This window comes from Anolis carolinensis, chromosome X (assembly GCF_035594765.1).
Source record: "Anolis carolinensis isolate JA03-04 chromosome X, rAnoCar3.1.pri, whole genome shotgun sequence".
NCBI lineage: Eukaryota > Metazoa > Chordata > Lepidosauria > Squamata > Dactyloidae > Anolis > Anolis carolinensis.
In genome coordinates, this window is record NC_085847.1 from 6,894,683 (window position 1) to 6,906,883 (window position 12,201).

The window sequence follows — 12,201 nt, forward strand, 5'->3', positions numbered from 1 at the left end:
CTAGGGCTCGAGATTCACAAAGCTGGAAGAGTTGATAGAGGAAGCCAGGCAAGGGGATGTTTATGTCTCTGTTCCCAAATCCTGACAAAGAGATCTCTTTTTCTGCTCAGAGGAGCTCATCTCTCTCTCTCTGTGGGGAAGATATTTTTGTTGAGTTCCCCATTTTCAACACCTTGCAGCCAGCCTTAGCATTAGCAGAGGGAGCAGTTGCCTCCAGTGGCAGATTCTGGCAGACGGCAGCAGCACCTTGAGACCGATTGGTGTGTACCCCCTAAGTCTTCAGGTTTAGAACCCAAGAAAGGTGGCCCATTCCCCCGCTCTTTTCCCCTCCCGGTTATCTCCTCTCTTCACGGATCTATTTACGGAGTTGATTAGTATTGCGAGTCCTTGAGGAGCAGGGACCTCCATGTATGCAAATTAAATTCCTGTTAATTTAAGCTGCTTGCAAGACTCGCTGAGCCTTACAGTATGAGATAAATCCTAAATAAATGAACAAGCCTTGCTGCAAGAAAAGAAAAAAAAGAAGCAGTGAAAAAATGTTGTCTTCAGCAGTTTGAGGTGGCTCCTTGTCAATTTCCCTAGCAGTTACTAAATGGAGATACATGTCGTGAAAGAGATCTTTTGGCTTTCCGATGGTCCCAGTTCCCTTTCTTGGTCACCCACTGAGCTTAGGAAAGGAACCACTTCCTGAGCGCCATGTTGAGCAGGACTGTGGCAGAAAACACTGGAACTCTAGCTAGGGAAGTTAGGGGTATTTTGTGTTTTGGAGGGACTATATGTATGCAATAGTCATGAGGATAAGTAACTTGAAGAACCAAAATACGTTCTCTCCCGATGCCAATCCTTTCTGCCCTCCACTCATGTGAACCCATAGATTCCTTATCCAGGTCGTCCTCCAAGGAACCAGTCCGGTTCCTCTCTTCGGATCTCTGATCAACTTTACCCATTACTTTCACCCCAGGTTACGCTGCTGAGTGTCGAAATGACTTCGCTGAAGGAGGAACGAGATCGGCTACGAGGATCAGGGGAGGAGAAGGAGATGAACGAACAGCTCTTGAAGGCCATCAGGGATCGGGATGAAGCGATTGCCAAGTAAGCTGGGTCACTTGTAAGCTGGGGCATCATCGTGCTATGAACTGCTATAGCAGCATCCTGTGGAATCCAGGGGTCTGTAGTTTGGTGAGGGCTGGAAATGTGGGATACTCCATGAAACACCAAATTTCACAATTCCATCAGATGTTGCCATGGCATGTAAAGTTGAATATAGTGCTTTAATTATGTAGCATGTAAGAATCCTGGAAAACTCTGGAGATTTTTTCTTTTTAACATGGAAGCTGAAACGTGAGTTCAGGGATGCAGGGAGGCTTCCATGCCTCCCTTCCTCCCCCCCAGCAGCACATGTGCAAGTGGTCTATATTCCTCCCTGCCCTTTCAGGATCCTATGTTTCCTGGTGGCTTTTATAAACACGTGCATAACCAGTGACTGGAACTGAATGCCAGACAAGGGCAGGAGAGCAGGTTTCAATCCCCACTTGGTCGTGAACCTCACAGGGTGACCTTGGGCCAATCTATCCAATGGCGTCCACAAATAATATGTTTCCTCTGGAGCCAGACCATTGCCTCTGTGCCAATTGCACCGAATGCTTGTACAAAACGGGGAAGCAATTGAATTTACACCGGTGAAACTGTGACCACAGCTGGATGTGTGTTCTTGGACTGTCTCCGGCAAGCATTTCCCATTGCCGGCCTTGCATTGCCATCTGTCGGCAGAAGCGGGGAAGCCCAGCGGCTGCAGCGTTTTTTGAGGCACAAACAAGGCTGGGTATTTTTGTCTCTGTGTGGGTTCTTAGCTCTCCTGTTTCCATGGAAACTGGCTACCTTTCTGGGGCTGTATGAATCCCAAATGTTCAGTATTCATTCAGCAGTCTGGGTTTTTTTTAATGCAGGAATATTTGGCTGTGCTGCTGTGGGGAGGCAGCTTGAGCCAGTTTAGAAAGGGGCAAGTCCAAATTATTCCAATGGGCCTACTCGGATTGAGACCGGAATTGGTCTTTTACACCATCCAGGAGTTTCCATCATCCCCAACTGAACTGCAGCAGAAGGAGCCCCATGAGACCTGAAGGCCACCATATGCTTCCCTGGTTTTGATGACCTCTACCTGTCGTATTAGAGAGAGCCAATATGGCTAGTGGTTTGAGTGGAAGGCAAGGCTATTGGGAGACCTGGGTTCGAATTCCTATCCAGACACAGAAAGCCACAAACTCCAAGGTTTCTCTTCCTTCCCTGGATGGGATGCATTTACATTCAAAGCATGGGCAAAGATTGTTAGTGGCATCTCAAATAGGAACAGGGTTTTTTTGGGGCATCCACTGCAATGGGTTGTTTGCCATTGTTTGTGTTCAAGTCCCTTGACATTTTGGAACTGAAATGTCAGCGCAGGCATCTTATTTAGAAAAGGTTGCCTCATCGTGAGGCTGCTTACGGGTCCAGCCAGCGCAGTGGTAAAGGAGGCATCCATCCAGAAACCAAAATGGCTGTCTGCAAGACTCGCTTTTGCTTCTTTTCCTTTCCAGGAAGAATGCTGTCGAAATGGAATTGGCCAAATGCAAGATTGATATGATGTCCCTCAATAGCCAGCTCTTGGACGCTATCCAGCAGAAGCTTAACCTTTCGCAGCAGCTAGAGGCGTGGCAGGTAAGCGGGAGCGGAAGAAAGGCCACGCAGGACCCTCTTCCTTCTTTGGTCGACGTGCGAGCCGGAAATGTCCCCTTCGCTGTGTTTATGCGCCTAACAAAGCATGGCAGGTCCCAGAAAGCTCCTTGGGGGAAACATTTTGGGCATCCGCTTTGGTCTTTCTGGCATTTTTGGACTTCCAGGAGCCTCAGCCAGGATGGGCCATTTGGCAAGGATCCTGGGCCATGAGGTTTAGTCTTCAAAGGTAGCCAAAGGCTGCAAACCTTTCACTACAACTAAAGCCTGTTTCAAAGCAAAGTCAGGCAACGTGACAACAGCTAAGTCTTTCTTGCTTTTATAAATAGATGCTGATAGCAATGGCTTCTGATGAAACTTAGTAGAAACATTCCCTTGGAGTGCAGGATTGTCATAATGAGCCCCTACCCTTCAACATTCACTCAAATACGGCACTATGGAAGGGGCTCTATGTTGTGAAGTAGATGATAACGGGTGGCCCTAAACCTAGTCTGAACCTGTACATGTTGTGGGACGACGGTGCACTCGCTGAGTGATAAGCATGGACGTGTGATGGGACCAGGTCGTTTTTCTTCCTCCTCTGCCTCCCCGATTGTCCGCAGAAACCTCTCCCCTGTCGGCCTTTCCTCCTATTCTCAACTTCTCCCTGTTCTCCTTTCTTTCTCTCTCTCTCTCTCCTCTTTCTTCTTTCCGATGCTTCCAGTTTGCTTCCTCAGGGCTTTTTACTATATGGCTCCTTTGGTTTCTGATCTAGTGGCCTTTCTCAGTTCCTGTAACAACAGCTTTAGTCGTACACCCCTCCTGCCTTTAAGGTGAGCGCCCGACCCTCTTTTGCATTTTCCCTGTCTCACTCTGTCCCATCCCATGCCATCCCAAGTCAGCCTCATGTCATCTTCTGGGGAAAGGAATGAACACATCCCAGTGATGCCTCATATATCTTTGTCTCTTCGGCCTGTTTATACACTCCTCTCCGGTCATCTGCCTCTCTCGCCTCACTTGTTCTTTTCAGCTTTCAGACTCTGCCTGCCTGCCTGCCTGCCTGTTTGTCTCCTGTCCTTCTTTTTTGACACATGATTTCATCTCCCATGCATGCACTTGTAGTATTGTAGTGTTTGCGAACAAAAACACCGAAAACAATCTGTGGTCTTCTTGTATACACGTGTGGGGTGGCTTTTTTAGAAATGCAGAACAGGTGTTTAGACCTGGAAGCTGACCAGGCATTCCATCCAAGCAAATTCTTTGCAGAAGCTGTCCCTACCATTCGGGAGAGTGAGTTGGGTCAGTCTTTCTCTGGCAGCCAATGTTGAGCGTCATGAAAGGAGAGCAAATTGTAATGTATTCAGTGTTCTGGAACTGAGCCTGAGAGAGATTCCTGACAGCCAATGACTCCTTGCAGGCAGGTGACAGCAAGTTGCTAGGCATATTTCAAATGCAAGGTGAGGCTCTGAGGTTGACAACGGTGCCAGTGTTGAGCTGGGAGGGTCTATATGTGTATGTGTCCCTTTGCATGCAATGGTTGTTCCTAGCAACCAGACCCTCGCTGTGATAATTCATTTGTGGGCTTGAAATGCTTGCTTCCTCACCGTTGGCTTCATCAATTTCTGCTAATATGGTTTTCCAGTCAAGCATACATGCAGGAACCTGTTTTGTCTTAAAACCGGCTTCTCGTATTTAGGGATGGAGGAATCGTTTCTCCTGGGTTTCTTGGAATATTCACAAACATTTATTTCTTGTGTATGATTTCCATTTATACCTCACCTTCCTGTTTCCCAGCCTGGGGAGGTTTGTTACATACAACTGAAGGATCTCAAGATAAAATCACATCCGTAACTGATGATGTTGGTGATAGCTCAGAACAATAGCAGCAGATTAAAATGGTCCTGCACCACTTCCTCCGAATGGGTCCCATGCAGTCCACCTCTACAGCTGTCCAATCTGCCCCTTTGTGATAGCTTAAGGTAGTGGTGCAGCACTTACTGGAATATAGAATGGCATTTGCCTTCTCCTCCCCACCCTTAAAAATCTGAGAAGTGAAGAAAGAGGAGTATAATTTAGCCCAGTTCATATATTCACCCAGGAAGTGCAGATTCATTCATGTGAAAACAGGAACCAAATGTATTTCGCCACCGTCCTTGCTGATGCCAACAAGAAGTCCTGAAGGCAAATGAGTCCCTGCGCACCAAGAGCTTTGGGGCAATTTCTGTAGACTCCCCTCTGTTTGCAAGTTAGGAATCTGTAAAGCTTCACATTTGAAATCATGCTTGTCAAATGCCCATTGGTGAGATGGACACAGTGGGCAGCATCCTATTATTATTATTATTATTCTAGCTCACTTTTATCTTTTGATAAGACCCAGAGTGGCTAGTTCGTAATGCGTATGTGTGTAAGTGTGCACATTTTTGGTTGGGGTGCATGGAGCTGTTTTCTTATACCAAACTGGGCAGATATCAGATCCTAGGAGGAGAAAAGAAGGGCAGGAGGTAATGTAGACCTTGGAAACACAACTGCTCTGGGCTCCTGGGGGAAGGAAAAGGAGGGCATCAGGACTCGTGTAGGGTTTTTGCTCTGTCTCAGTCTGAATTGGCACGGCTTGCCCCATTCCTTGCTTGTTACAAGCGGTGTTTTTTCCTTTTGAAGTCGCCTAGCACAGTATATTTTGTTCCAAAGTTAGGAGAGGGTACATATCTCCTCACCTTTCCCTTCAGATTAAGGGAATGCAGATCAATTTTGCCTTTTGAATCAAGTGTGCAGTAGTTGAAGCCAGCCAAGGATGACGGAAGAAAATGGGAGGAGGAGAAAGTGAGATTTTGTAGAAGGGGCCGAGAAAGTCAGATGGCTGAGGATTCAGAGCAGAGTAGAGCGGTTGGGAGGTATGAACATGGGAGAGGAAGGGCCCTCCACAACCTTTGGGGGAAACTTCCCCGCAGCCAGGTTAGTTTCTCTGTGTCGTACGGCAGAGTCTGGCGGTCCGCTCTCCCTTTTGCTCTCCTTTTCCTGCCTTCTAACAGCCTCCCTTCTTCCTGCCGCAGGACGACATGCAGAGGGTCATTGACCAGCAGTTGATGGACAAACATCCCAAGGAATGGAGCCAGCCCACTTATTCCTTCTCCGGCGGTCACGGGGGCAAGCGGCGCGCCAGACCCTCTCCCATGCTGAGGCCTGAGCAGCAGGGGTCCGAGCCCATTGGGGCAGAAGGGAATCGCCTCTTTGCTTTCTTCAAGAAAAATTAACGGGGGCGGAGCCACCACTCTTCCGTTACTCTCTCTGTTTTCTTTTCTTTTTATTATTATTATTTGATTTTAAAAATATGTGATTTATTATTATTATTATTATTATTATTATTATTATTTTTCTTCGAGACGAAGGAAGCTGGAAATGAAGGCGAGGTGGTGGTAGATGGTTCTCCGTTCGGATCGCGCGAGAAGCCGCCCAGGAGGGCCAAGGGGAGCACACCCTTCAGAACTCTGCACTATTTGGCAACCCGCGTGGTCCGAACTCACTGTTTACATACGTCGAAGTCAAATTGCCGTTCTCCGGCGTGGAAAGCGGTTTGAAAGGACTTTTTTTCTACCTTGAAAGCGACGTGATAAAACAGAAAAACCTTCAGGGGTTCCCTTGTTAGGTCTGCTCTGTTTTTGCTGTGGGGTGGGGTGGGGGTGTCTTAAAATAGTTTTTTTTTTTCCTGCGTAAGACAAAACATGGAAGGAGTTGGTCGGGAAGGAGCAGGTAACGGAAGGAGGGGGAGAAATATTTGAGCTGGCCCTGACACAGAGGCGAAAAGCTTAATGGAGGGATGGGAAACGTGGCTCTCCTGGTGTCGTTGGACTGTGGTTCCCATCAGGCTTCACTGTTGCCCACGGACTGATGGAAGTAGCAGTTGGGTGACTTCTGGAAAGCCTCACACCCTTCATCCCTGTCGTAGTAGCTGCTAAATTTGTGCCTCGGAGTTCAGAGAACAGGAGCCACCGGTTTATTTAAAGCTGAGGTGGAGAATCCTGTGACCCTCTCGATCTTGTTGGACTGCAACTCCCAGCCCCCATATTGAAGCTGTGAAAGTTTGAATGGTCAGGATGAGCAATGGAATATGTGCAATGGGGTTTACAAGGTGCCCCCCAAGTAGAACTAAAGTTCATGGGTGAGTCTTGGAAGGCCAGGCACCTTATTAGAGCTTTCAATACTGTGTGATGTTCAGGAAAGCTGAACGCCAACTGTCTGTGGCAACAGCAGGCATTTGGGAAAGGTTGCTTTTTAAGATATGACTCCCAGACGTCTTCCAACCAGTGTGAGCAGTAGTCCATTGAGGCTAGATTTCTAGTAATCATTGTGTGAAAAAAATGTTATCTTCCAAGCTCTGAAAATGTACTTCCAAGGCAAGCACTGCATCCCATGAGCACAACTGTTTGAGCAAAATATTTCTGCCTGTGTTTATGAGGGACTGCTAAAAGTTTGTGCACAGTGCTGGGCAGCAATACAATTAGGATGGGACTGAGGAACATGAAAGAACAAGGGGAGGCATCCTCCGGGCAGGCATACCAGGAATGACATTTTGTAGGGGAAGTGGAAAGGGTTGCTGTGGTTCTCCCTGTCGAGGAGTGAACCTTCCCTCTCCTTCCACATAGAAGGCCAGGCCACATCCCATCCTCATCCTATAGTGGCAGTTACTTCTGGCTGGAAGTCAATCCCAGGAACGTGGGCCATTTAAGTCAGGGCAGCCTCGACCCTATGACTTAGTCCCAGTTGGAGTAGACTCATTGGATCCATTGATAAATGATGGGTAAACCTGTGGGCAACTGAATGAACCAGTTGGTTTACTCAAGTTGGGGCTTAGGATAACATGACCTTAGTTGAACGTGGTAGACCTCCAGGCCATAGTCGACCCTCTCTTTATGTTCAAACTCGTTGGGTCTGGATCTGGGGTGGGGTGTGGCCTGCACTTTGAGTTCCTTTAGGGTCAAGCATCCTGTGCCTTGCCTCCAGATGTGGGGCAATTCTACATTGGGGAAACTTGCCAACTTCTTGAGTGAACTGTTCTAGGGCTTCCTCAAAGCAAGGGCTTTGTTTGGCCCTTACGCTCAGCTGGTGATGCGAGTGACTTTCTCTTCCACTAAGGCAGGAACACATGGGCTTCCAGAGGGGGATTTGTAGCTCCCGCCTGCGCTTCCCATTGGCTCAGCTGGCCAGCACTGAACTTGGAAGGCCATGAGATGCCCACCTGTCAAGCCATCCCACTGTTTGCACCCTGTGCAGGCAGGGAAAACAATGTGGTCTGTATCCCTTGCTAGATGTGAAGACACACCAGTCCCATGGTGAACGTTGTGAATATGGGGTAAGAGAGTAACATTGCACTGAAGCTGGCCTGTGTGAAATTCGAGTTGAGTTCTTCAACAAACTTAAGGTGAATAATTTGAATCGACAATCTATTGGTACAGTCAAGAATCTTTCTTTTAATTTGGGGGGGGGGGGGAGAGTAAAGAACTAGGAGGGAAAATGGCATCAGAAAATACTGGTGTATAATAGGACTTGTAATCAATTTGTCTGAAGGTGGCTGGCTTGGAGACTATTGCCGTTTTGGATTGCCTTAAACTGATGTAAGAACTTGTGTATTTGAAGGGATAAAACTGAGGGATGGAAAGAAGAAAATGATGTCGAGGGGTAGCGTTTACACTAGCCCTGAAGTGGTCTTGAAATCCTTGCATAAGTCCCTTAGTCAAGGAAGCATTTGGAAAGGAAACTTTGTCAGATGGCTACTCTTAGAAACCCTCAGCCAGCATTACGGGCCCATTATTGGTGACAGCATACCTTGCTTGCAGTCCCTCAAAAGCATATTTTTGAACCCTCCAATCCCTGCCACTGATCTCTGATGGCTTCTTAGCATTGAATGAAATGAGAATAAGGGCTTTTTAAAAAGTTAAACGTCTCTCAAGGATTATTGCAGTGGAACATGGCATGGTTTGGATGTTCAGACCTTGATAAGCCTTAGAGGGCGTTTCATGCTGTGGTGGAAGCAAATACCAACCTCTGTGATGACCACACTAGAGAGAATACGACAGCATATCGTGTGTGTCACTAGCAGGATGCTAGCCAGTGTGGCTGAGAGAGCAGAGTAGAAGTGTCAACCCTTAGACCAACTGATTTGGGTGTTCACACCTCCTGAGATTCCTTCTTGAGACAACACTATGCAGAATTAGATGGCAATGTTGACACATCCAGAGGGAGGAGGGTCAATGCTGACGCATGATGTGCTGCCATCCCAGTTGCAACTGGATTACATGATCTTGAAGAACTTTTTTTGACTCTTCACCATGAGTTGCCCATGTTCTGCAAGATCAATGATGGCTTTTGGGGCAGGGGAATAGCAAAATGAAAGCAATAAAGAGATAATATGGAGAAATGGTCCTCCCTGGGAGAATCTTAAGTGCTTCAGGAGACACTTCCAGGCGTTAGCTTTCTTCCCTGGGTCCAGAAGCACTGTCCTCTGCCTGCCATATATCAGCACAGCCCCAGGCGCGGGATTTTGGTGCCTCCCCACCCACACACCACACTGTGATATTACTGGACCAGAGCCAAGTGGAGGAAGGTGGCTTGGGTACAAAAGGTGACCCAGAACTGCGTTGGGACAAATCTGAGCCATAGCTTGAGCTAAATTCCAGCCCCTTCCCCAAGGCCCGAGTGGTTTGAGGAGAAGACACCAGACCCTGCCAAAAACTTCCATAAACACTGCATGAAGACCCCCTTCCCCTCCCGCTCCGCTTTAAAAAGTACACATCTGTGTATGTTACCAACTCTTACTGAGGCTGGATAGACTTCAGCCCTCAAAACGAAAGCAATCAATGTATGCAAGCTAAGAGCCTGGGGAACAAGAAAGTAGGATTTTTGTGTGCCCGTGACTGCTGTTGACCTGTTTTCCATCAGTACAGGTGGGCACATCTGGACCCAAAGTAACCTCATTCACATACATAAATGTGGCAAAACTGTTCCTAGTCTATGCCATTTAGAACAGCAAGTCAGAGCCTGCCTGGTTCAACATCTCTCCAGGAAATAAACACATCTAGGCTGTTCTAAAACGGATCTTCTCAAGGCCAGGCTAGCTTAGACCTTTTAGGCTTCCCTTCTTCTTTGTGTGGTTTTAACCCGCTGCAGGTTCTAATTCTGAACCTATAGGGAAGGAGCATTTTCTTGATATACATCCTGAATGCATCAACCCTTTCTGTTTGAACCAGAGCAGGCTTTCCCCACCTGATGCCTCCCAGATGTATTAGATGACAACCCCATCGTCCCCAGCCTGCAGACTGGAATCAGAGGGATTGTATTCCAACTTGTCTGGAAGATACCAGGCTGGTCTGGGCCATAAATCAAAACAGAATGAGGAAAGGGGGAGAGCAGGTTGTTGATTGGCAATATAGACTTATCACAAAGAACCACAGCTTTTCTCCGTGTGTGTGCGTATGTATGTATGTATGTGTGGGAGGGAGGGATGGGATGGGATAGCTTTCACCTGCGAAGACCTTCAATCTGTTATAATGCGTGTTTCAGCCACTTCAACTCCTTTTTCTCCTCAAAATAAAGGACGATGTGCCTGGTAGCTGCAGTCAAAGAGTTCACCAAGCGGAGGGGGGGTGCACACAGCAGGGATGGGCAGACAGAATGTATCTATATAGGTATATGTACATACTACACAGTGCAGTAATTTTTGTATGTAGCAGTACTGTAAATAAGTGTACCATTTTTATAATAAGATATTCTATAAAGGCATATTTTAGTAGAAAACGCTGCTCTACTGCTTCTTTTGTAAATAGTTCTCATCTGAATAAAATGGGTCCTTTCTACGGGTATTGTCTTTGTGAATTGCTCACTGGTGAACACCAACAACTACCCACTCAGTGTGTGTTCAATGGGGACAACACTGATTGTGATGTACCTTTAAGTGGACTCCAACTCATGGAGACCTCACTGTAGGGTTTCCTTGGGAAGATGTTGTCCTCTGAAGCTGAGAGAGCATAGCATACCCAAAGTCACCCAGTGGGTTTCCAGAGATGAGCAAGGATTCCAACCTGTGTCTAATCCAAGTTCTAATCCAACATTCAGACCACACCAGGCTGATTCCGGTTTGTTCAGAAGAGGTTTATCATTCTACCAAACTGGTAAACAGTGATGACTGGTGCCCAATGGGCTTGGCAGAGTGGGAGATTAAGTCATGACAAGTGAAGCCAACGGGTCACCAGAAGATGAACTAACAACATATTATTTTGTACTGCTTTGCATAGCCACTTGGAGTCTCCTTTGTGGAGATAAAAAGTGGGACATAAATAAACATAATAATAATACCACTTAACTTCTACATTTGCAAGATCCAAGTAGACCAGTTGGAAGACAGCACTGAGGTTAGGCAGACATGGTTAAGCAGACATTTTCAAGGTATTCCATTTCTAATTCTGACAAAAAGACCCCTTAGCTGCTGCTGTAGCAAGAGACTATAGCAAAGGATTCGTCTGGCATCTCTCTTCAGTTTGTGTATGCACCAATTTTAGAACAGCACAGATTCTTGGGTCTGGTGTATTTTAAGAGGGTTTTTTATCGCTTTCTCAATTTGTCCTTCAAAGTCCTCTGTGCCTGGACTGACTCAGGTAGGGTCAGCCACAGCAGCAAACCAAATGCAGAATGACATGCCAGGGGAAGCCTACCTGGGCTGGGTGGACCCAGGCGGCAGCTGCCGCAGTGTTCTGAGTCTGACAGACACTGCAGGGAGTGTTACAGAGTACATGTGACCAAACTGCCTCCCCCAGATGCCCAGGGATACAAATGCATCTTCTTTACACTGTAGAAAAGCGAGTGCATTTCAAAAATATAAAGTACAATATGAACCCACCACACCTTGCAAAGAAAGGCTCTAATAGCCTATACCCAAAGGACACCTCCCCAAAACAGTAAAATCCAAGAAATTGTAAAATGAGGAGGCACTGAATATTACTTCTAGTAGCAGCTCCCAGCTCTTTTGGATGGGGGGAAATGGCAAGGCAACCAGGCAAAGACAGAGGCTTGGTTTCCTAAAACACAAGGGCATTTAGAGCTCTGAGTGAAACATTAAAGACGAGATCCTATATGATGCCGGTGTGTGCCTTCAAATTCTTTCTGACTTGCAGCAATTCCATCACAGCAAATTTATTCAGAGGAACGTTGCCTTCCTCTGAGGCGAAAAAAGGGTGACTGGACCAAGGTCACCCAGTGGGTTTTCCATTGAAGAAGGGGAATTTAAACCTCAGTCTCCAGAGTCCTAGGCCAGCATTTAAAACACTATTAAACCACATGCTGGCTCTTATATAATAGTATTAAAACTCACGACATTGCTCAATCCCAACCCAGACTCACCATTTAGCAGCTGCAGCTCCCTGCCTTATGTACAATCTGTCTGATGTAGATCAGAGGAGGATCAGAGAAGTATCTGGCTATGTCCCCATATACAATTAGTTCAAATCTGCTGGGCTCCTCTTGACG

At 46.9% G+C, this 12,201-nt stretch overlaps 1 protein-coding gene across 3 annotated transcripts in view; it reads left to right on the plus strand.

Moving 5' to 3' along the window:
- The window catches only part of bicdl1 (BICD family like cargo adaptor 1), a 41,264-nt gene extending 30,729 nt beyond the window's left edge, over nucleotides 1-10,535 (plus strand). For 2 of the 3 annotated variants that reach the window (XM_062958421.1, XM_062958422.1), the window contains 3 exons: nucleotides 962-1,092; nucleotides 2,574-2,694; nucleotides 5,739-10,535. In XM_062958421.1, the coding sequence (XP_062814491.1) occupies nucleotides 962-1,092; nucleotides 2,574-2,694; nucleotides 5,739-5,939 (453 nt within the window). In that variant the 3' untranslated portion in view covers nucleotides 5,940-10,535. Of the gene's footprint in view, nucleotides 1-961; nucleotides 1,093-2,573; nucleotides 2,695-3,412; nucleotides 3,522-5,738 lie in introns of all 3 variants that reach the window. The other variant, XR_009999990.1, reaches the window with a different exon arrangement.
- The last annotated feature ends 1,666 nt before the right edge of the window (nucleotides 10,536-12,201 follow it).